The sequence below is a fragment of the Genypterus blacodes genome, unplaced genomic scaffold (genome assembly GCF_046128005.1).
Source record: "Genypterus blacodes isolate CSIRO-AG114 ecotype Tasmania unplaced genomic scaffold, CSIRO-AGI_Gbla_v1 ptg000067l_1, whole genome shotgun sequence".
In the NCBI taxonomy this organism is placed as follows: Eukaryota; Metazoa; Chordata; class Actinopteri; order Ophidiiformes; family Ophidiidae; genus Genypterus; species Genypterus blacodes.
The window spans coordinates 12676820-12702091 of record NW_027466879.1 but is presented as its reverse complement, the minus strand read 5'-3'; the positions used below and the strand labels follow the sequence as shown (position 1 = coordinate 12702091).

At 42.6% G+C, this 25272-nt stretch overlaps 2 protein-coding genes across 10 annotated transcripts; both read right to left on the bottom strand.

Annotated features, from left to right (window-relative positions):
- Window positions 1-224: 224 nt before the first annotated feature.
- cyld (cylindromatosis (turban tumor syndrome)) lies at window positions 225-18771 on the bottom strand. Of its 5 annotated transcripts, XR_012963974.1 has the most exons (18): window positions 18359-18771; window positions 16767-17320; window positions 14359-14673; window positions 12970-13075; window positions 10439-10540; window positions 9747-9869; window positions 7290-7678; window positions 6825-6990; window positions 6591-6732; window positions 5629-5751; window positions 5350-5441; window positions 5062-5128; window positions 4645-4777; window positions 3750-3858; window positions 3478-3596; window positions 2882-3098; window positions 1287-2497; window positions 225-1192 (listed from the first exon to the last, which is right to left on the bottom strand). XR_012963974.1 is itself a non-coding variant. In XM_076155552.1 (17 exons), exons 2-17 carry the CDS (start codon window positions 17256-17258, stop codon window positions 2313-2315), a joined length of 2880 nt encoding a protein of 959 aa, XP_076011667.1. In that variant the 5' UTR covers window positions 17259-17320; window positions 18359-18771; the 3' UTR covers window positions 225-2312. The 5 variants fall into 5 exon arrangements, 4 of the variants coding, with proteins under 4 accessions (XP_076011667.1, XP_076011668.1, XP_076011669.1 ...); XM_076155552.1 differs by having other exon boundaries at window positions 225-2497; XM_076155553.1 differs by having other exon boundaries at window positions 225-2497; window positions 18364-18771.
- Window positions 18772-18962: 191 nt separating this feature from the next.
- On the bottom strand, window positions 18963-25272 carry nod2 (nucleotide-binding oligomerization domain containing 2). 5 transcript variants are annotated; one of them, XR_012964000.1, is made up of 12 exons: window positions 25045-25272; window positions 24384-24937; window positions 23805-23931; window positions 21836-23615; window positions 21665-21748; window positions 21488-21571; window positions 21288-21371; window positions 21121-21204; window positions 20892-20972; window positions 20710-20793; window positions 19766-19846; window positions 18963-19502 (listed from the first exon to the last, which is right to left on the bottom strand). XR_012964000.1 is itself a non-coding variant. In XM_076156242.1 (11 exons), exons 2-11 carry the CDS (start codon window positions 24900-24902, stop codon window positions 19430-19432), a joined length of 3000 nt encoding a protein of 999 aa, XP_076012357.1. In that variant the 5' UTR covers window positions 24903-24937; window positions 25045-25270; the 3' UTR covers window positions 18963-19429. The 5 variants fall into 5 exon arrangements, 4 of the variants coding, with proteins under 4 accessions (XP_076012357.1, XP_076012359.1, XP_076012360.1 ...); XM_076156242.1 differs by lacking the exon at window positions 19766-19846 and having other exon boundaries at window positions 25045-25270; XM_076156244.1 differs by lacking the exon at window positions 19766-19846 and having other exon boundaries at window positions 24723-24937; window positions 25045-25270.

Sequence of the window (25272 nt, the reverse complement as noted above, 5' to 3'; positions counted from 1 at the left end):
TAATATTGATATATATAGCTATATAATGAATAGGTATTTTGCTCCATAATATCGAAGTTTGTCTCCCAATATGGACCAAAATTAGCCTCAGTTGCTGTTTTTCTGCTTTAAGTCTTTAAGTGTGTTCGTTTTCCTTCATTGTCTCATGTCACTGTGTTGATAGAAGTGTAATTGTACTAAAAAGTTCACCTTCATCACAGCACTCCTCCACACAAACCCTTCAAAACTGGCTTTATTTTGTTAACATTTACAGGAACATCACTGACATTAATTTCCATCCTGTTTCATACTGTATGTCTATATTGTACAGATGCAACAAAAAATCAGTCCCGTCCTCTGATCCGAGTCCTGTGTTCTCTCACAGAGGGCAGATTCCAGTCAGTGGACGCACATTAAACCTCAGCAGTGCAGAAAAATGTCACACACACACACACACACACACACACACACACACACACACACACGCACAAAGGCTGCCCGTCAGAATCCCTGCGACATCAGAAATGAACACGAGGCAAACCGGGGAGCCGTCACCAGGGACCTCGTTTATAAAACACTTACACACAACTTTCTTACTCACGACAAATTCCAATTTGAAGTTGTGTAGTAGGGCAAAAAGCACACAACTTGGGTGAATAAACAGTTTTGTCTTTAAATCCAATTGTACGTGAAGAAACAAGTAGCTTATATAATGAAAAAATACGATTATTATATATATTTATACTGTACGTCAATTTAATCTAGTCATCAAAACTGACACACTATGGAATCGGGGGGTCAAGTATTTGTTTCTTATTTCTTTTGAGTACATCAACAGTATCTGGTGCTGCAAGGTTACCAGCCTTGTGCCTCTTCATCTCCCAACTCCACAGGTCAATTTGTCTCTTTTGTTAACATTCAGTAGTTGCCATGACACAGCGTAAATTACAAGAATTCACTTCAATATACAGTGAAGGAGAATGAGGAGTACCAAGGATTCAGAATAAAGCCGTTGTTTCTGGTTCTTACAAAGGGACATACGAGTTTGTAATTGGATTAGAATATAATAAATAGGATTTGATCACAAGTCTTAAGTTATCTGATGCATGGCTGGAATCTGCAAGTCACATCTTCATGAAAGGCAGCGAGGGTAAGTACTTGCTCCTCTTCACCACGTAGGAAATCAGACCTGCCATGTCGGGCGGAGCAGAGACTTTGTAAACACAAAATATAATTTAGGTCAGCACACTTAAGAGAAAGACTTTAGAAAACAAAACAAACAGAACAAAGCATGTGAAGTTCCTCACATCACTCTCATCTGAAAAAGAGTCCAGACTGTTCCAGTAGTTGACCTCATTGATCCTGGGAATGCATGGAGAGCTTTACAGCAGGAGCCATTGTAGAAGTCTCCCTCTCCCAAACTCTGTCTCCCATCAAACTCTTACTCATTGTGACTTCCGACGGGAGGAGAACTATGTAAAAATAAATGTTTTCGGAAAGTTCCACTGGTGGATAGAGCGAGAATTGCAGCATTGGTTTTTCGTGAGTATGCGTTAAAATGTGAGACTTTTACAATGGCTACATTTGTGCATTGTCTGTTTCTACAAAACATATATTGCTGAGTAAACACATTTACTCGGCGTGATGGGGGACAAATGTGCATACCGCTTCACAATGAGCAAAAACACTCTGGTCTTAATGCAACTGCACAGTAGGGTTGACATCTATGCTGTTGATGTTACTACCTGGAGAGTTCTATGCCACTATGACTTTACACCAGCTTTACAACAGCACACACAGGTTTAAAGAGGGGCTGCGTACTGTATTAGCTGTTAAATGTGCTGTTATGGAAAGCTCCCATCGTATACAATGATTAAATATAGCCGCACTCCCCTAAGTTTGAAGGTTAGTGAGGTGGCCCAGGTCCTCCCATGAGCTCTGGCTGTGTTTGTTGAACACGGCCGCAGTGACGAGGCGACGCCTTTCCTCCCTTCATGGGGAGTAAATCTTCATCGGGCCCGTCTTTGCTTCGTCACCCTCCACTTACACTCAGCAGTGAGACACAGGGAAGCTACAAAGGACTATATGAAGAACACAACACTTCAACTAATGCACAGTGCAAATAGGCTTCTCCTCCTCTCGTCCGTGTCTCAACCTTGTCAGATGGTCGGACACCGAGGAGAGGCGGGATGGAGAGGGTTAACTCTGGACATCACCCCCGCTGGCAGGCAGCCTTTCTTCTTTCCGTTTTTGTCTTTCTGTGACTCTCTTGGCCTTGGGGTGGTGTAGGTGGTTGGTAAGGGGGGTAGGGGTGGAGGTATGGAGCCAGGAGTCTACTTGTACAGGCTCATGGTGGGGCTCTGGTACATGCACATGTAGGCGTCACACAGCAGGCGGCGGGCCTGACCCTGGATGCTCTTGGGATCCAGGGCGTGCAGCTCCTCTGGGGTCATCTTCAGATAGGCCTCCACCTCCGGACAGGGAGACACCTGGGGGATGTTGAAACCATTCTGCCCTCCTGCAGGGACACGGGCAGATTAGAACCAAAATCCCTCTGTTCAAGCATCCCGTCAATTCACACAATCTTTGCAGCACTCACAGTTTTGTGTGATTTTATACACAGATGTGCAGAAATGTTCTATGAAAATATGTACAACCAAAGCTAGATTATAAGTAACTTTAAAGCGATCCTTACTACATCTGCTGCAGTTGACAGTTTGATATCATAGAAACAATATGGGGAATATGTCATCCTGAAATATCAATTCCTTACAGGAATCCTGATCACTTCCTATCCCATGTTACCAAAGCAACTTTCCGCGCTATTATTGAAGACGACAACTACTTCATTTCTCTCATAACTTCATTTTAAGCAGCAACAGAACAAACGCAGGTCACCTACCATCACGGTCAGCCATGCTGTCAAAGAAGAGCCAGGCGGAATCTGCGGAGCCGTACTTGACAAAGGCCACGTAGTGACTAGTTTCAATGCACAGCACGGCAAACAGCTCCATCTTCTGGCGTGGAAAGCTAACCTGCCGCACTGAACCTTCCTGAAGCTCCTTCGGGACGGAGAGTTTGCCGTGTCGATGACATTTCCTCCTTGGGTGGAGGTGAACCTACAATCAGTACAAGCAGACGGTTACATCAAACTGTTACACTTTGTGCCACAAAAAGGAAAGTTTAAACGTGTTTCAGAGAATACATGAACTTCAACTGAATTTGATGAATCATACTGCTACATAGTGAAGCTGTATCTATAATATATATATAAATCCAATAATAGTTCAGTAGATGCACTGAGTAGTAGCAAGTAAGTAAAAGAGTAAACCATGTGTTATCTACTGTAGAAACCTTCATTCAAGTCTTGTATAACACAACTTCTGCACAGATACAGTATGATTCCTTTGGATTTGGCGCCACCAAGTGGACAGTCCTCACCATTGTGTTTCCATTTGTTTTCTGCTTTGAGGATGTGGTAATAACTCTGTCCTTTACCTGTGTATTGCACTTTTCACAGAACTGTTTTATCTTGCCGGCAGTGATATCCCCATCCTCATAACACTCACGGCACTCGTAGAGAGCCAGGCCTCCACAGATTCGACATTCTCTTGGGGCTACATGATGGAAAAAAAAACGGTGTTATTTTGGTTGATAATCTCTAGAAGAAGAATGACACCGAGCTGTGGTGATGACGTAATGAAACTACACCAAATTACAAAAGTATTGAGACATGTCGCATCTCAAAACTAACACTGGCTTCAACTCACTGTCTTCAAGAAGGTCTGTGATGTCTAACTCCAGTGAGGGGAAGATCTTGTTGAACATTTTGAAGTCCTTGCCAAAGCGAGGCATCTGGATGATGAGGCAGGAGGGAGCCTGGTGGTCAGTTAAGACAGAGACAGAGAGCTTAGCATCCACATAACAGCAAACCTCACAACAGAGGTCAAAAGGATTGCGAGAAAGTAAAGGGAAACAGTATCAAGTGTAGGTCTGACTGTACATTATAACCTTATGTGAAGTATAATGTTGGATATCTTGGTTTGATTTATGTGTCTGACACTTAATTATATCCTTCCAGTTATAGTGTATAATAGTTTCTATGTGACATTTATATTACTATATATTATGTTAGATTGGAACATTTCAAATTATAATTTTCACATTGGAACACAAGTTAACTGAATCTGGTTTAAGGATTAGTGAATTATGTATCTTGAAAATACAAATGTGTTGTTTTGATCACAAGGGGGAGCCAGTCCCACATCACACAGACATACTGTACATCTCGGTGCCTTTGTCCCGTAGTCATTTTATTTTTCCGTTGATAATAAACTTGAGCCAATGCTTTCATTAAATCTTAAAACCTTACATTCCACACTACGCACATACCGTGATGACAAATCCTTATTAGATGATCAAATCCATTGAGACTCCTTGAGTTTGCTTAATTTCCCAATCATTTTGTCAAACGGCACATTGAGAAACAGGATATGCTACATCTACGAACAATAGGATGAGATCAGTTTTTGGTTCAAAGACCAATTCACCTATGGACTTCAGAAGGCTTCTATGACAGCTTAGAGAGCGAGCAAGAGAGAGAGAGAAGCTCAGGCTGATTAAACGAGCCACAATATAACAAACAAAAAAATAGAAGAAATTCACCTCTGCAAACTTGAGGTCGCTGTTGATGAATGACCACTCGAGGAGCTGCTGAATGGTAGGAACTCCAACTTTGTCCTTCTTGTCCATGAAGATCTGGTAAAAATAACAGTCCTGAACCTTCTGTCCTGCTGACCTGGAAAAAAAACAATACATCTTTATCTTTACAATAACAATGAGACATCTGTTGTGTAATAAGGGCTTCATTAGAACCGACCTAGAAGTATGAATTTTTTAGATATTGGATCAGTTGAGATATTAAATTACTTAAATATAAAATGTCTGGCACTTCAGGTGTGTATGATTCATCAGTTAAGATCTGTAGGTCACTCAAGTAACTGTGCAAGACACAATGAGAAGGTTGTATGATAGTTAGTGGCATTGCGTTTACATTGTTTACAAAGCAGCTGGCCCTCATACCTTAGCTTGAGCAACGGGTCCACCCTCAGTATGTGATGGAAGAGGATATTGAGGAACTCCTCTGGATCTGTTTGTCAAAGAGGTGATGTGAAACATTTAGAAGAGTCTTAAAATGCAAGTCTACACTGTGTCTTTGATAAATGTGAGAAAGAAAGCAGTTAACAAATAACATGAAACTCATTTTTTTTCAATGGAGTAATCACATTTTAAGAGACTTGACCAAGAAAGCAGCACCATGACGCATCAATGCAGAAAAAGCTAAATGCAGTCAAACAATCACTCTCCTACCTTTTTCTTCAGAGGTGAAGCCCGATGCAGCTTCCACCTTCTCCAGGATCCTCCTCAGCTTCATCACTTTGGTGGCACACACATACCCATGTCTGGAGGACAAAAGGCCAGGAAGCCAGAAAGCTAAATCAACTGCCACAGCGCAACTTCCAAAGGATGTTTGATAGATTTGATAGACAACAAAAAAGCAACCAACAATATTCCAAATAGTATGTGTCAATGTCACCATGCAGAACAGCGTGTTTGCAGTTAGCTGCTATTTGTTGGCTGCAGACTCACATGCGCAGTGGGTTGACTATCTCTGTGCGTAACAGCTCCTGGGTCTCTCTGTAATACTCCACATCAGTCTTTGAGCGAGGCCGAAGTAAAACTGTGTCCAGCACAGAGCTGAAGGAGAAGAGGCTGGGGAGGGGACGAGACACGGATATTAAACACAAGCTCCCAAACACACACACGCATGCACGCAGACACCTTGTGCTAAAAATCATATATCAAAACTACTACTATCAATGTTGTTGTCTGTAAATAAAGGCTTTTTATTGTGTGCTGATGAATCGAATCATAACAGATGGAACTACCTATATTATCAAATTTAACTAATTCTGGCAATCAAATAGTGTAATGGCAGCATTAAAAAACTCCACAGTGACAAAGGAAATCTCAATCAGTCAATCATTATCAGTGCTAAGAGAAAGATATGATCAAAAGCTTTTACTACTATTACTACCTGCCAAAATCCTAACACTGCATTTCCACCAGTTGTTGTTTCACAAGTTGTGAATCAAGATCTTCATGATGCCCACATAGATGACGCCCACATAACACACACACACAGTATTTTGTTGCTGGTTTCAGATATTTGTTCTTGCTTGCTTTGATTTGGGAAGAAATGTTGGTAGTAAATCTAGCTGCAGGTAAAGTGATCAAGGCACAGATTCTGCTTGGATCTCTTTCATTTGAGATTTGTCAGCAGGTAGCCAGATGTTATTAAAAGTAATGGCAGTGTCATGATGAATGGAGTGAGTCACTGCCAGGTTGAACCGCAAGAAGACAAACAACCGACTTCCTCACATGACTCCAGAGTGATTACTAGAATATGAATCAATGCATGAATTGTTTTTTCGCTTCTCAGTTACAAGCTTGATTGGTAAAGATTATGATCCCTATTAAAATCAAATGCTCCGGGTCTTTTCCAGAACATTCTTGGGATATTTCAACATGAAAACACCAGGAGTGCTGACCAGAAGAGGGTTGAATCCAGGTAGCAGGAGTTGTAGTGGCCCTGGATGCCCTTCTTTTTTCCCACCATGACATCCAGACCATCATTCTCTGTGCGAGGAGGTGTGTTCTCATGCACCACTTCACTCAGATAACCACCAAACGCTGCGGAAACAGAGTCGGAAGCAGTTGTTAATTTGAAGCTTTTCTGGGTGTCCATTCATTTCTACAAATTCCCGTTTGTCCTCCTGACTCACCAATGGAGTTGCAGCGCTCTATGGGGTTGGACGAGTGGTGCAGCGACGGGAAGCGGGAGTCGGGCCGACAACACTTGAGCTTCACAAACAGGGCTTTTTTAGGCGGGCACGTGAAGTAACGCGTACCCTTGAAGGTGCCGTCCGTACAACCAGCACACTCTTCTTCCTGGTAGGGAGGATGAAGATCACATCATCCCGTTGTGAGATACATTCACCCCATGTTTAACCTTAAACTGATCCATTTACTGAGGGTCGTACGGGACAGCATGTTATTAAATAAATCTTAGTGAAGCTTAAAATGTGTTCACACTAGATTGTTTCCATAACTTCCAATTTTTATCAATCATTAAATACACACAACCATATACTGATACCAATTATTTATCCTAAAAATGTATGCTGTTTGTGTGTTGATACTGAAATTCCTTGCTAGCCGGACTTCAGCATCACACACTGTTGTCTCACCAGTTCCAACCCAGCCAGAGGCTCCAGCAGGTCAGGGGGCAGGCCCACCCAGCGGATGACCCCACATAGAGGCGGGTTGTCCTTCACCTCCACCAGAGAGCCCACCTCCAGACCCGGCTGCCCACGGGGAGGGGTGGGGGGCCGCGGTGAGGGAGGGGCAGCGGGGGAAGGGGGCTCGGGCTGCTCTCCCATCACTGACTGGACAGAGAGGGAGAGGGGCCCATGACTCATGCTGCCATTGGGCCCTGTCTTACGGTTTAGACTGAACGGCAGGGAGTGGAACTTGTTGTCGCTGGTTAAAGACGCAGCAGGCGGGGCCCTGGAGGGCGGAGAGGACTGGTTGAAGTCGGGGGGCGTGTCAGTAAGTGACTTCGCAGGGTCCTCCCCAACTGCAGGACAGAAACAAATCAAAACACAACCATCAGGTAACAGTAGAGATGTAGCATGTGTTGCAGATTGCATTTACCAGTGTAGAGACATCAACAACACAACGGAGACATAAACCTGCACACCAGCCACTAAGAACATGAGGCTTACAAGAAGATGCAAGTGTTTTACAGCACAAATGACAAAAATGGAAGACTATTACAACATTTAAAGTCACCTATTAATTGAAAAGAAATGCCACCGTTTGAAAAAGAACGAATCCCACTTCTGCAGCATGATAGCTCAATACCTACAAACAAGCACCTAATCCTTACAGCCTAAACGTGATCGCTTGATTGATTCTTTTTATTTCACAGCCTTCACAACACTTGGAAAATGTACCAGTTAATGAAATGAGATCCGACTGGGTTGTTTTCTCCCAAAGTGTGAAAATCGAGACATAGCGTGAATCCTGTCACTAACAACCGGCTGTTTTTAACAGGCTTCTTTGGAATCGTCATGACAGATGTGATCCATCAAGCTGATCATCATTCTCATCATAGCTGTGCAGAAACTGTGATGAATGTGCCATCTTCCCCACACAGATACACATATGATTGATTAAGATATTACACAAGATCTATAAACTTTGACAGCTCAGCGTGGGGCATTTCATGGCTCCACAAAGTCGAGGCTTTACCCTCTAACTTTTTAAATTTAAGAAGAAAAACTTTTAATTTATTTAATTCTTGTGTTGCTGTGAAATAAAGTGAGTTGTTGAATCGGGTGGCATTCACCTTCAAGCTACAATATCCAACATGAAAGGTGAGTTCACAAGCTTGAGTTGTTACACAGACACAACAACAGCAGTTTAAAAGCGTGCCTGCTAACTTCATGAATGTAACAACACCACAATTACAACAGACACCATCCAAAATGTGGAAAGTCGTCCTACGAAAAAATGAAAAATGATACATTACAGTTTGAAAAGATGAATAAGCCAAGTGAAAACAGCATAACTCACAGATGCATAGACAGTAAATAATAGACATCTGCTGAAGTGTAGAATACAGTCAGTAAGCATAAAAACATGCAAATGCATAAGATGTTATTTCAGGCACTGAAGAATTTTGGTTTTGTCCTTTGTTGTTTGAAGTCATCTCTATTTGTTTTTGTTGCATCCACACGAGGATAAACAGCGTATGTCAGTAATACCAATGCTTTGTGCATGTACATACACTCAGTGATGCTGTACTCTCCATACACAACATCACATTCCAACAACACAACAGATGCATTATAATTCAAATTCTTACTAAACAAAATAAACAAGAACATGAAGTGTGCCATGCTGCTCATCATCAACAACACAACATTCTGTTTATGAATCAGAACAGTGTCCCGAAACGCTCAGCTGCCAAATAAGAAACATTAAAACAACGTGCCCAATGCCCTGAACCGACCACTCACACCTGACGCCACAAGTGAAGACTTTTACTAATGCGCTGGCCTGAAAATCATAATGTACAGAAATCTCAACAGGTAGGTTAAATGCATCTTTTTAAGTTTGTGTGCCCGCCGCATTGTTAAAAGTCCTTAGCACCAATTACTCCATGCAGGTGGGATTTACACTGAGTGGGGATGAAAGACGAGATGGAGGAGGGATCTTTATAGCAAGCTACTGCGTCAAACTACTCAGAAATACACATAAATAGATTTGTATGGGGAGTAAAAAAAAGACAAATATCTAACCTTTTGGCGATTACTTCTCAAAGTGATATACTAGCCTATATAACAAATTCACCAAGCTCAGCTATGTCCAGATAAATACTGCACTGTAAGGACACTATTCATTTACGAGCCAGATTTTGAGGACCTTTACTTAAAGTGTGTCACACTTGCAGAGAGTACAGCTTTTAACACAGGTAAGCTGAGTGGGAAATAAACCCCTAACACAAGCAGTTTTGGAGCTATTAAAGCTAAAGAGCACCTATAAAAGTTTGCATTAGCAGAAGTGATTAGTAGGGAGCTTTGTTCGAACAGGAGCTTGCTGGTGAGATGTCTGCTGTCCGATGAGTGCCCATGTTTTACCTTCGTCAATGTACCATGTGCTTTTGGATTTGGACTGGGACTGGGCTGGGGGATCAACAGAGCTGCCATTTAAAGTATAGTAAAATTCAGACTTGCTTCTACTGCCACACTGATGAGCTAATCCTGTAAATAACACAAGTAAATAAACACAACACACACACACAGAGATAAGAAAAACACTCCATGCACGTGTGTCTGAGTTTACATTTAAAAGAAATGCCGTCACAGATCAAGTTAGAAATGCAAGGTGCAATCCTAAAAAGCCCTAAAAGAAAAAGGTCAGTATGAATCAGCATCTGCACAGTTTTCTGTCTGTCACTTCCCATAAGATACCCATCAAATCAGAACATTTTCAAAGAAGTATCTGTTCAAATGTAACATAAAAGTATTTGAGGAACAGAAAGAACTTCCACCAAAATTGCCTTTCTGGTTGCCATTGTGCACATATAGCAAATTCCTTTCTTTTGTTTTAGGATAAGAGTTCTATAAAAAAAATGCTTTTTTTACTCTCAGGGAGTGGAATTCTCAGTCAGTTTCATTACTGTATTGAACTCTTAATTTATGGTTGAATTTAGATATTTTTTTTGCTGAATAACAACCAGACAATTAAATGGAATTTCCATTGCAGAATGATCATTACAGCGAGCCGTGAGTAGCCAGTTAGGCTTGTCTGATATCAGCGGTGCCGTTACCTTTGCTCTTTGGTTTGCTTTGGCCAGAAGAGGACTTGTCACTGCTGGTGGCTCTGGGGGCGAAAGTGTGCTTTTGCAGCCTTTGGTCCTGCATGGAATATTCTGTTCAGCCAAGACATACATCCACATTAGAGGCACAGCACCGCAAACCTTTCAGCACATACTTAGCTACCATGCACCAAGGGCCCCATTCAGAGTAAGCCATTCAACTGGGCCCCCCCCCCTAAGTCAGAAGATCTGCAGATTCAGAGTTTCTGAGCTCTATATTGAGATGATTAAAGCCTCGGGCAGTCTACACCTCTGATGTTGGAACCGGCTGTTCAGCTTTCTGGGAATGAGATTTTCCAATGTCTCTCTTTAAAACCAGCACCCGGCTTTAATCTTACCTAACAAGTCAGAAGAGCGTGATCAAATAATTGTATCTATAAATGTATTGTATGGTGAAGAAAGTGATAACCATGATTAGTAAATAGGACTCAGCAGGAGAAACACAAAGAGAGAAAGAGAGATTGACAGAAACAGGTGGACGTAGATCAGGGATGTTTGTCTGAATCGGGGATTGCTGCATACAACGCTTCCATTTGGGGGATTAAATCAATTTATGTCTGAATTCAAAGGCATTTCTGGTATTATCTCCAACGTATGTGCACATTTCTCAGCTCTCAACTGGGCTCTAGATGTCTTAACATGCTGTATGTCTGCAGGCGTATACTGACCCTGCAGCATTTTCCTTTACCTTTTCAAATTCTCCCTGAACCAAGGTTGTGAAAAATTCATTGTGACTTGACTGTGCAAATAAAATGAGGGTCAATCGTACATCTCTTTTCCTCATTTGCTTGTCTGCTACATGTAAAGCAAACTGTATCGTCGTGACATGCTTCCTCTTCAGCATTTCTGCGTCACTTCTTGGGTAACCCTGGCAAATAGCGCTCGTCACGCACACGACCACACTAAGTAACATTCCTGTAAATGGTTAATTAGAAAACTCAAACGTAGGGTCACAAATCTGTGTTGCTTCCGATTGTCGCTTACAACAGTGTCAGACTCTAAAGCTACATGAAATAAACGATAGTGACGCCATCAAAGAATCGAGTGACGACGAAGGTGAAGTCATCCAAACATGTTACAACACTGATGTCATACTTTTACAATAGTGAATCTAGTGCATCTCTGGCTCTTATACAAACACCTAATTTGAGTCTAATGATTAAAAAAACTGTGAAAGTGGTTTTATTTTCCTCAAAGTTTTAAACTGAACCTTGCCCTCATGTGTTAGTTAATAATAAGTCTGATGAATAAGCCGAGCCAACAGATGAGTCAATGTTGATGTGTTCTGTGGCAGACCATTCCATTCCCGTGCAATATTCCTGTGAGAAATGCCAACTTGCATATCACAGAAGTATAAATAGATAAAGACCGAGCAGGGGAAACATTTTGCATCAACCGTGCAGTTCCTTTCTTAGCTAAACATTTGACATCTGAGGAAGCGGTAATTTACTACGGAGCTTATGTATGATGCATACACGTGACGGCTTTGCTCGGCTTTTTCCAGCGCACTAATTAACCTGATGGAGCTTTTACGAATGAGCTTCAGTTATTGTGGCGCTGGTTTCACTGGGTGCATATGAATAACCCACAAAGTATCTCAAATAAATCCATTTAGACATCTAATAACAGGTCTAAAGTTTCCTTTATTAGAAGACATATCATTTTGTTGTATAACGCAAAGCTAATCTGATCTACTCTATCTCTTCTGATATGTGGAATGGTGTGTAGTGGAAAGAGAGATGCAACAATATTGATTTAGGGATTAGAAATAAATTAAAATACAAGGCAGAGCTGATTTATCATTGCTGTGGGAGAGAGCATTGTCTGTTTTAAATTCCTGAGAGAAGTAGGAGTAAACTTTGTGGTGCTACTTGAGGACAGTTTAATCAGGCAGAAAAGAGATTAGATTACTGCTACCCTTCTTATCACAGTGGAAGACACAACAGCTGCAATACTAAAACATATTTGAACACGATACTTTCCTTGTGTTTTGTTCACATTAATTAATTTTCAAGCATTCTGCAGGGCCATTGTCTCAGTCTCAAGTAAGTTTCCTGCTGGATTTTAGCAGTAAACACAAAGTATACTTCATGTAACCAGTCTATGGATCTTAGAATTAATCTTAAAAAGTGCAAAGGGGTTATGGTTTTTCAAAGACCGGTGTAAGATTAGCAAAATGAACATTGCCCATCCTTGAAATGCTTTCAATAGAAGTCTACTGACAGTCAGAAAGGAAGAAGCAAGACACGCACATCGAAACACCAATGTGGAGAACAAAGACAGCGAGTATCTCACTTGACTTTCAAAAACAAGTGAGGCATCAAAACAAAAGGCTCTCTGTTACTGCTGCAAGCCAAACACAAACTCACAAGGCTCAGAGGGAGCTCAGAGCTCTGCCCAGAGAAGCACAAACTGACCGACAACGCTACCATTTGAAGACATTGCCGTGGTATTATGACGGGGACAGACACAGGGTGGCTCACCTGGCATTACGTCACAGATGGGGACGAGGCGAGTGTGCTCCAAACTGGCAAAATTACACAGCAGCTTCCCGTCAAACACACCATCCCAGTCCCCAATTGGACTGTCCTGAAAGAGTGGGAGACATGAGAAGCTTATACTCCCAATCAGGTATTCCTCATGAGTGCCTTCTTCTCCAGGTATCTTCTTGGTGATTATTAAGGTGAAGTATCTTTAGTGTTTCAGTCTATCACAGATGATACCCAGGCTTGATCCTCTGTTGTGATAACACAACCGCTCGTCACGTACACCACCTAGAAAACCCTCCCCCCAAAAAAAGCTCTACTTCTTCTTCGACTGCGTTCTTCTTCTTCAGTTTGAAGTCCGGGATTTTGCTCGAGCAGGATTAACTCAGATGAGCATGAGGCCAGTGCTACTAGCTTGGGCGAGGCTGGACGCAGAGAGAGGCAGAGCAATGGGCTCTCCTCAGCTGCCTGCTGGCCCTTTGCCATGCTGTTGGGTCATACAGCACTAAGTCTTTACCTCACTCCCCGCGTGACTGCCTTGCCTTTGTGTGGGTGGTTCAGATGCACTGAGTGGGCCGCCGCCGCTGCTGCTGCTGCTGCTGCTGCCGATGATGATGGTGCTGCTACAGCTAACGATCAGCAGTCAAATACCTCAGTTATGTGTTTCAATCTCTCTATGACTACAATACCACTCCCACTTGGCAACAGCAGGCATAGATACCAGCTACTGTGATTCCAAGCAAACATAAGCCAAGACATTATACTCCTTCAACATGCAGCTGGCTGGTCATACGTATAAACAGCAAACAGGCATCTGAGAGCCAATTAATGTCCATTAATGTGTAAATTGGAGTATGCAAGGAGTAAATGGCAGGTAAGGATTTGTAATTAAAAGAAAAAAGTAATATTGTCATTTCACAAACAACAGCATTTAAAATCATTTACAGCCAATTTATTGTCTCTCATTCCAAAATGGTAAAAAGTACTACCTTCCCACAAACTGATTATTTTCAATACAGTTTCAATGTTGCCGATCATCATGCTCTCAGGGGACGTTCCTCTAACTTTACAGTAAATTCTCGGGGGCTTTCCCTTCTAAACGTCTGACGTATGATTTAAAATGCACTGCTGTTTCATTGAGGTCGGATATGAGGCTGAGATGAGGCTGAGGTTAAAGGCGTTAACTCAACAAAGGCAACATGTGAAGCAACTCATGAGCTGAATTTAAAGCATTAATATGCAAAGTAACAGAGAAAAAAGAACAATAATTCCTTCTTCAAAGTAGGAGAAGAATGTAGGAGCAGCAAAAAAATGAAAACACACATGTTGAGCATAATGTAAGCTACTTTGTTATTTTCCAACTCAAGATCTGAAATGTAAGCTTACCATGTCAACTCCCACATAGTATCCTAGGCTCTCATTGCCTGGGAGCAGGTCACAGAAAATGATGGTGCCTCTCTCCGGTCCATCCCTGGTTTGCACCAGAACTCTGGAGTTGATCTCCAGGGGAGGGACCTCCTGCTCGTCGTCCACCAGAGTGACGATCTGGTGGTCCACCTCTAGCTCGCCAAGCTCCTCATCTTCATCCTCCCAGAGTTCCAACTTGTCCAGGGCCACGAACACGCCGCACTCATCCTCGCAGCGGAAAAGTTGCCGGCCCTGGTAGGATCCCTCTGTGAAGCCCTGACCTCTGCCCTCCTCCTGAGAGGGGAAGTCAAAGTCAAAACAGGAGAGACGGGTAGAACGGAGGCAAGAGAGATGAGCAACTTATTATCATAACAAAGAGGGTGGGTAGTGACGCTGCTTGCTCAGCATTCTTCAGGGAAGGGAAGTCAACATTATCCAGCTGTGAGAGCGTACAATCGATTACTGCAGCAAGCATATCACCTGACTTACTGTGGTGAATTCACTCGATAATGTCTAGAACAGACACTGTGTACAGTTACAGACACTGTGTACGGTTAAGTCATCAGACATTTTATTCACACGCAGGCTCTTTAGATAAGAATCACTACAATTGTTGGTAAACTGTGTAGTTGCAAAAATAACATGCAATTTGCTAGCAGCCATGAAACTAGAATGTCCTGGAGCATATGTGCTAAATGCTGACCTAAAGTCTGACTGCTTGGACTCCCTCAACCCACTCAAGGAGACTACAGCTGAGCACAGTAGAAGAAAAACTACATTGTGCTGCAATAAAAGACCCTTTGTATTCCGCTAGTTACATACATTGCGGGATAAATGGCACGATATTCAGAAGATTAGAGCCGACGATTATGAACGGAATAGTTCATGCTGAAAATGCTCGTTTGTGTCAACATCTGCTCAACCTTGCATGTCGGTCCAAACACAGCCTTCTTGAACGCAACATAGATAATCAGTGATGACATCTTCAGAGCTCAAACTGAATAAAGAGAAAATAGGCCTTTGTGTTTTGTCAAACAAGAAGCCAAGATGCAACATTTTCATTCATTACCTTGCTTTTAGCACTCAGATTGCAAAGTAAACTTATCAAATAAAATATTCGTTTTTCTTCTGCCTTTACTGCATCCATTTGTATCCTGTCCAAAAGACCCTGTGAATAGCCACCACAGAAACATATTTCTTTCAGAGTTCACTTTGGTATTTCTGACTGAATAATGCTTAAACAAGCAATGTGCTGTACTTACAAACAGGAAAGAACAAACTGACAAGGTTCAGAGAAAAAGGCAGCAAAACACTTCCATCAGATAGCTGTAACACAACCAGACCTTTGACATGAGGAATTCTAGCTGTACAAATCAGAAGGTGCACATCAGGCTATTTTTTTTTTTAATCCTATTCCCCCTTCGACAAGAAGACAAACATCTTCGTCCATCCTAGCCATTTGTTATCGGCTCAACGGTTACAAACTGCACAATTGTCTTAATCACTTGCACCCAATGAACGACGAATGCAGGTTAATACATCTGCACTTCTGTTCTTCACAATGGTATCAACATACAGTTTTGCGATGTGGCAAAAACTGTTGTTTGTGACATGTGAGGAACTCTTTGCTTGTTTCACTGGATGAAGGTTTGAGAAGAGAAACGTAGCTCTTCTCTGCTCCTCCTTCTCCATGTAAGCCGCTGAAACTCGCATCTGTGTATTCGTCACTTCAAGACTCAACTGCTGCAACATCTTCCTTCACAGTACAGCCAAGGTACAACTACAATACATTCAGAACCGCCTATCGTATGCTCACCCAATCCTGCACCAGAGACCACGTCCCCCCCTGTACTTCAAAACCTCCACTGGCTCCCTGTCTGACAAAGAATCGTCTTCAAACTTTTCCTCACCACCCACAAAGACGTCCACAACCTGGATCCCTATTACCTCACTGATCTCCTTCACCGACACACTGCACCCTCCCATCTGCTCATGCAAACCTCCTCTTCATCATCATCTTGATCATGTATACTTGCTTTCTTTCCCTCATTATACTGTAATCATGATTGTTGTTGTTTTAATCCAATTTGATTTCTTAATGTAATTTGGTTTAAATATGTGTATGTAAAGCATCGTTGAGCATTGTGAAATCTGCTATAGAGATAAAATGCATTATTATTAATAGTAGTAGTAGTAGTAGCAATATAAAATATTTCCTATGTTACAACACTTCCCTAAAATAACTAATTTGTACTTTTTAAACTTCGTTTTACTCCCTTCAACAATTTCTCTATTAGTGCATGTTCAACTTCCTGCTCACCTCGATAATGTATATAAAGAAAAGAATATAAAGGAGTCTAACAGACGAAAAGCACATCGGTTCTCACCAGCAGCTCCACTCCAAACCAGATTCCAGAGAGGGCCCTGTCAGGGAGCAGCGAGCCCTTGAAGCGGACGACACCGGGCAGCGGTTCATCCCCTGAGCGCAGCTGCACACGGACCTTCGAACCACAGTCAATATCTCGTACGCGTTCCAGCCGTGCCTTGTTGCAGAGCAGGGCGTATCGCTCCTCGCAGTTGGTAATAGGGAAGAGCAACTCGGCGAGCTTCTCGTCCAGCTCCAGGACATCCCGCTCGTCCAGGCTCAAAACCACGTTGGTCTGGTCCAGGATCCGGAGGCTCTTTTTGCCCTTGCAGGGTGGTAGTGTGCGGCCCAAGCTGTTACGCTCTTGGCAGGCTTGGCCGAGGCTGCCGCGGGGGATCCTCAGGGTCTTCTGGGGAGGCTTCTCCACTGTACACTCCTTTACAACCATGTAGAAGCGCCAGTCCTCCCTGAAGCCCCCACTGGGCTTCTCCTGGCTCCACAGGGCAGAGCTCATGGCTGCATGCTAGGCAGAAGGTCTAACATCAAGGCAAGCTTGACCAGAGTTCTGTAAGAGTTCTGCAGACAAGAACACACAGAATGCATCTCTACCAGAAACATATACCAGCCATTTCATGGACAAACGAGAGTGTTAAGCTGAATGCTTATTACAGCGACAATATAAATTAAAATGGAATATTCCTCGATAAACAGGGTGCAAATGTCAAGATTAATCCAGACGACCTTGAATCACATAGCAGGCAAACTGAAGTGAGAAATGCATCTTAATATTGTCAACAGCAAACTGTTTATCTGCTCCTTTACGGGATGTTTGCACAGAAGTGTTTTCCATTCGGATACAGAAGCTGGAATCCAAAAATGGACCCAAGTATTCAGCAGGAAAAAGCAGAATTACCTGAGAACGCATGGTGGTGCCCAGATTATACATTTTAATGACTTAAATAGAGAAATTATAATAGCTCCAATTGCTCAGGTGAAATTGAATATTTTTAAATGCCATTTTTAAACAATATGAAACATATCAGAGCCAGATCAGAGTCAGACGGAGATGTAACGTGTTTCCAAAGCAGCTGCATCTGACTCAGGCTGACACCGTTGATTTGTATTGGTTTTCTTCCTGTCGTGATTTATTCAGATAGCAGACTGATGGATTTCCCCTGATGACACTGTAACCTCCCGGGGCTCACACATTACCGCCGTCATTTTATCACGCCACTAGCAACACACTCAGGCATTAGCTCTATCCTTCTTTTCTTATTAGTGACATGGTTTGTGTAGTGTTATTATATATTTTCAACTAAGGTCCACAACGTTAGCGCGCATCGTACCCACAGTGCTAATCGACACAACACAGGTAGACATTTTAAAATCTACTGTCATACGTTATTTGAGAAAGGAAACCGCAAAGGTGATTCCACCAGAATGACTTACAGCCATGCCGCATCTTAATCAAACGCTTTCCATGACAGCCTGCGTTTCATTACCGGTGTTCAGCTGTCACTCAGGCCCGTCACTCAGAGAGGGGAAGCGGCTAACATTCGCTACAATGTATCAAATAGACGTTTATGTTCAACGCTAAAGGCACGAATAACTTACCTTACATATAATTCAGCTCAAATAGAGTTTAGAGGTGAATGTCATATCAAATATCCATCCCGGTAAGCGTTGGGGCCGTTAAAAACAAAGCTCGGTTCCTCCTGTGGTAGCCGCTGTTTAGGTAGATGGCTAGCTAGCGTTAGCCACCTAGCCAGCTCGGTATGAGGTTAGCCTAGCCAGCTGACAGACAGCAAGCAGGCTGGCAGGGTGGCCGCCAACCTCTACAGAGCGCTGTCCGCATCTACACACAGCTCCTCTAACCTCTCCAAGAGCGCTGTCAGCATCTACACACGGCTCCTCTAACCTCTCCTGAGCGCTGTCAGCATCTACACACAGCTCCTCTCCATGGGAAATGTGTCAAACACACTGTATACAGCCGTGACATGGGTTATTTACACGAGAACACCTCGCTGCTTGTCCCTCAGGCGTCGTTGCTGTTCAACCATTGGTCAGGCTTGTTTTTCTCAGGCGTTGATTGGTTGTAATGTTGTGTCTCTCCCTCAAGTCCCGCCCAGTGGGGTTTTCCCACACTACATCACGTAGTTAGGGTGAAGCGTACAAACAACAGTGTTTGCAACCCAAACGTTTAATTTAGTCTGTTGAGTTATTTCAGGCAAAATCTATTGTTTTTCATTTTCCTTTATATTTCCAGATCAGCCTCAGTCGAGACCTGAACAAGGGCAGCTTATATATATTTTATTGCAAGACAAAAATAATGTTAAGTACATCAATGCAAAATACATAAATAGATAACAAGTAATATGGCAGTGTTGGAGCAAATGTCACAGATTAAATGAAATACAGTGTGCTGAAAATAACAATAACATTAATTTTAAACAGTGACATGATAAAACAGTAAAAACTATAAAACAGTAAAAACTATAAAACAGTAATGCAATAGATACAGGGAATATGTGAATGGAAATTTATCAATGTGCAAAATCAGCAGCTGAAGTTCAATCGATGATAGACCAGACTATATTAAGTAATGTGTTTCAAGTCATACATTCCATAAAGCGTCCCAGTGTTGTTGGTACATGAAACATATTTTGTACCTGACGGAATACAAAATCAGAAGACCAGTCTTGATTCACGTAGCATCATCTCCTCTACCTCCTCCTCACTGAGGTCATTGTTTCTCAACCTACAGTAATAGGAAAATATGAAATCAGTAGAACTGCAATGCTATAGTCATTTATCTACATTAACACCATTATTATAGTATCAAAAAGTGCAACTCTTGAATGGACATCTTGAATCCTAATAATTTAGTCAGGAGATAGTATTATAGTATTTTCAAGTCTGTAACTAGTTCAAGAAACATGAAAGATGTTTGAATCTACACTGTAACCTAAGCCACATGTTTTTTTTCTCTGTCCCAGGCTTCACAATTACTTGTCTGGTTACTTTTTCTATTGGGAATGCAGGTTAATCCCTCTCCTCATATCGCCATCTTCTGAACCCCAGCCGGCTCACGCCAATTTAACACTGCGCAAAAAAGAAAAGATCATTTTCACCTCTCTGCTTGCTAGACGCCTCCTGCTCCTGCATTGGAAATCCCTCCCTCCTCCCTCTATTTCACAATGGCCGAGAGACATGACGTTTTTTCGTACACTCGAGAAAATCAAGTACACTATGAGGGGACACACTGAATCTACTGAACAGATCTAAAGGCAATGCCAGACCAATGACTGAAAACCGAAACATCAAATAGTTTCTTTATGGCAGGCGGGCCAGGATGGCGTTTGAGTGACTGTTGGGTTGGGTCGGGTCTTTGGGTGGGATTTCTTCCCTTTTTGTTTTTTTTCCTCTCTCCCTCCTCGCTTGTCTCATTTTTTTTTCTCTCTCTTTTCCTCCCACTACAGCCTATGATGCGATCTGTAGCTGCCTGTAGCTGCCTGTAGCTGCTGACATCCTCCTGTCAAAAACTGTATCTACCAGATCATTGAACCAACAACAATGATATCATCCCGGACTCTACGTCCACTCTACTGTGTCATTTCTACATAACCTTCGGCAGCCGTGTCTTTCTGCTGTTGCTCTGTTCACAACTATTCATCTCCAACAACACTGTTATAAAAAACCTGACTGTACAAGCCAATGGCCAGGGTCACAGCCCCCTATTCTTCTTATACATTTTCTCCACGTTGGTATCACACTCCACAGTTCCCAATCAACATCTCTTTTCTCTTTCTCTCTATTTCCCCCCTCTTTCTGTATCAAAAAATGATCTCCAAAATGTGCCATAACTGTTTGCTCGCTGTCATGTCAAATGCTTTCTTCAATAAAAATATACAACAAAAAATAAAACTAGTTAAAGTAATGTGCATTGGAACATAACAAAAACATACCAAACAGACTTCACTCGAGGGTTTTGTTCAAGGGCTCGAATCAGATGTTCCACTCCTGTTCTGTTTATGCAGTTCTCTGTTAACCTTTTACAGGAACGAGAGGGAGGTGAGAAAGATGGTGTAGTCTCATGTTGTAGACACACATCCAGTGTGTAATATTGTGAATCTGTTCCAGCACTTACCACAGCTCTTCCAGTGTACTGTTCTTAATAATGTTGGAGAGGGCACAAGCACCTGCATTCCCTACTCCATTGCCCACCAGGCTGTCATTACACAACAAAATCATCAGTATTAGATTCAATTACTCTGTCGAGTACATTAAATTTGCAGGATAATCGATCCCTCATATAAGTTACGAAAAATCCTTCAGTATCACATTCATACAGGTAGATATGCAGCACATACTATTACCTGAGCCAGATCAAGGTTTTGCTGCCCTCTAGGGCGCTGGCAAGGGCCTCTGCTCCTGCATCACCTATCTTATTCCCCCAAAGCCTGGGAATGAAAAGCTATTTTAGCCTGAGCAAGTGTTCAAGCGATAGGATTGATGTAATTTCATAAGTAGACTTATACTTTACCCTAAATACTTCAGTGACTGATTGAATTTCAGTCCTTCTGCCAGTTGCTTTGCTCCCTCTGCTGTTATATTGTTGTTGCCAAGTCTGAAACAAAATATCAAAGAGCTCATTTGCTATTCCTTTTTACAGTACACAGGCTAAGTGTTACTACAGTTCTGCACTGCTGCTACGTGTAATGAGTCCTGAAAACAAGTGCTGACCTTATGGCGAGGAAATTCTGCTTGGTCTTGAGAAGATTAGAAAAGTGCTGCGTGCAAGCATCTGTTAATTTGTTGTTGAAGAGCCTAGAGAGAGACAACATGATAATGCACATTAATTCATCAAACATCATTTTGTAACTTCGTTGTAATGATATAAATAATTTTGGCTATACTTACGCAATTTTCTGGAAGTTCTCACACTGGATACCTTTAGCAACCAGTTTGCGGATCCCGTCATCTGATATGTTATTATGCCTGAGGCTGAAAAAAATAAAGGAAGTTTAGAGTGGTGTTTTTTGTTACCGTTGCTGTCGAGGCTATTGTGGTGATATTTTAAGTCGTACTCACTACAGGGATTTACAAATATGCAGACAGGGTAGAAGCTGCTCCACACCAACATCACCCACATAGTTGTAGTCCAGCTGGAGGCCTATGGGGTTCGTCAAATGCTGGAGCACATATGCTAGTGCAGTACACTCTACAGGGCCGATGTTACAGTAGGTCAGTTTCAAGTGGTCCACCTCCAGCTTTGTCATGGCATCTTTGGCAATGCTGTCCTCTTGCATCTCATAGATGCATTTGATAAGCCAGACAAAGTCTGGCATTGCATGCATGCTCTTCCCCTCCCCTTCCACAGGCTTAGGGATGGACTTAAAGTGCGTCTGCATGCCTTTAGACAGGCACCTCACCACCTGTCCCACCTTCCTGTCTATGGTAGAACTGGAGCAGTTTCGGAGCCAAAGGCTTCGCTGCCGCTGGGATAGGAGTCCAGACACAAAAGTTGCTGTGATTTGCATATTAGGTGTTTCTGCTGATGCAACCTCTACATGGAAGAGCTGCTGGTGTTGTGCAGGAAAAGGCAAGCAGAACTTGCAACAGGTGCTACTCTTGTTTGTCTCCCTCACATCTTGTAGCTGAAAGAATTTAGAAATTGTTGAACGGTCAATGTTGTCATTCAGAACAATGTATAAAGCAGCAAAGAAACACTGCATGGTCACGTGAAGGAATTCGTAGCATCGAGAGCAGGTGGAGGATATATCTTTGCTGATAATGAGAAAGCCTGTGCAGATGTCCCTTTCTGTGATACCACAGGTTTCTAGCTCTGATCCTGAGAAAACATAACAGGACATTTGTGTCCCTTCAAATGCAAGCTGTCCAAGATGCAAGACTGTGCTCAAGTGCTCATGTAGCCAACATAAACCCACAGAGATCTTAAGAGGGTTTTGGTGCTGAAAAAAGTGCTCTAAGATCATTAAATAAACATCAGTGATGGTTTGTGGGCTGCCCCCTCCACAGCCCAGCAGCTCCTTATGGCACTGTGACACAATCCAGCAGAGGACTGGACTATGACACAGTCCAAGTAAAGCTGTGTTTGACTGTAGGGACTCTAAAACCTGCGCAGCTACAGTGGGTTCACGGTGATGCTTTCTCACAAAACTGTTGATACTACTTGGGGAAAACCCTTTCAGGAGAACCTCTTTGCGAAGGTGCCTCTTCAGTGCAGGGCCCACTGCCTCGGGACGACTAGTTACCACTTTCTGCACCCCCTTCATTAAATAACCTTGAAGTAAGTTGAACAGTAATATGGGAACAGGTGTTGGCTGGGTGGGACAGCAAACTCTGTGCTCATCTGAGAAGCTCTGCTGGAGTTCATCCAGGCCATCAAAAGTGAAGAGAATGAGGTGTGGGTGGTCCAGAATGAACTGGAAAATCAGATCCTGATCTCTGTCCGGCCAGCAGCAGTGCTGAAACAACAGTTCTTGTACAGTTAATTCTCTGTGCTCTGAGTTCAATCTGCGACAACTGAGTGGAAACAAAAGGAGAAAGTCCTGCAGGGCCGCACCCCGTGCCCAAAGCAAGTGCATCCTCTGGAGTAGGGTGCTCTTCCCACTGCCCGCCTCCCCAGATACTAGCACCGTATCAGCCTCCTTGTTCACTGTACCCACCACACCAACTATGTCCTCCAGAGACAAAGTAGTGTGGACCTCAGCACAGTCATGACCTAATTGCAGATGGCTCTCAGTGTAGATGTCATCCAGAGGCATGTGGCCAGTTCCTCCATAGGTGCTGAGAAAGCAGGACTGTGCAGACACTGAGCTGCTGAGCTTCTTTTGATACTTCAACAACTCTGTGAGAGAAAGCAAACAAAAGAGGTAAAAATACAACAAATTGTACATTCTAGAGAAAAGTGATCCTTTTGCACACATGCGTAATTTGTGAAATATTGTATAATTGAAGGCTCGTCTTGCCATTTTCTATATCCATATACTTCTATACTGTAGTTTTACCTTTAAGCATGATTAAAACAATAAAGTACCTTTGGGAGGATTCCACGTCTCTTGGTTCAGCAGGGATCCACATACTTGCTTTTGCTCAATGTACTGCAGTATAACCTTTGCTGCTGATTCGCCTTTTGATTTGACATGGTCAAGCAAACGCCTCGCCTGATTGACATAGAAGTGGCAGCAGATCCGTTAGAAATGTCATACTATCTACATATTCAAGCTATTCATTGTGATGCACTGTAAATTTCAAATCCAAATTTTTGTTTTTCTATAAGACTCCCAGTAGCAGTAAACACGTAAACTAATAATTAACTAACAATTAGAATTAGAAACAGCTTCAATTTTTTAACGAATAACATCAGAAGTTGTAAATATCAATAAACAACATAGCATGGGAAAAACCAAACTAGAGCCAAATTTTTCTTGTGGGACATTATGTCATCGATGAGTAAAGACATAAGAATGTATCTTTACTTGTTGAAAGGTTTAGGTATACAATGCAGCTAGAATACCTCAGGAAACAAGAAATGAAACCAAAGTATTTGAGAACAGCAACTTTTTAGAACCAGTTACACCACATTAAATGACGCATGTAGGTGTGTCAACGCTACCTTCTGAGAGGGTGTGTATACAGGTAGTTGCACTGAGTCACAGTCTGCAGAGGAGAAGCTCCCTGATTCAACCAGAGCAGCTAGAGCACCATCAATGCATTCTCGTAACTTGCTGACCAGTTCTGTCCTTTTGGTCAGAAGAGCCCGAGTATCTGTGCTCGGGAATTCCTCTGTTTCCTCTAGATATGAACAACACCCTTCAAAAGACAGACAGGCTTGTTGCACTTCAGACAGGACCTGCTTAAGAGCAGCCAGGAGGAGTCCGCAGGCATCTTCTCCTTTTGTACACAGCAGGTCCAGCAGCTGTCTGGCATTGGTATGTAAGGATCTACCCCATACCTGTACGTTCTGATAGTCCTCCCATATGAGCGTCCCCCGGGCCAGCAGTATGTCCAGGACCCTTTCCAGACTTTCAGCTGACCCACTGCTGCACAGGGCATGGAGTATCTGTGTACGCTGCTTCAGCACAAGCTCCTGGGCCGACTTGCTTTCTGTCTGGCAGCTGTCATTGTCAAGCATGTTACAAGCACTTGTGTTGCTTTCTGCATTTCTACCTGTGAAAACAATAGCCCACATGCAATCATGCTATCATGTCTTTTTAACATTCAGTAAATGTACAAATACTACAGTAAAAAGGTGTAAAGGCATCAAATACACTCACGTTGCTCTCGATAAGAATGAGCCTTCTCCAACACATTAGTAATTTGGCAGAAGTAGTTTCTTCTTCTTCCTCATTCCACTTTGGTAAGGAACCGCCCAACTGTCAACCAAACATGGCCAGCAGACTTTGACATGTGCACTTTGCTTTTGTTAGATAAAAACACACAAATAGAACTTTCCACAGAATATGTGATAAATAAATGGATGTTAAATGGTTTGCTACACCAGT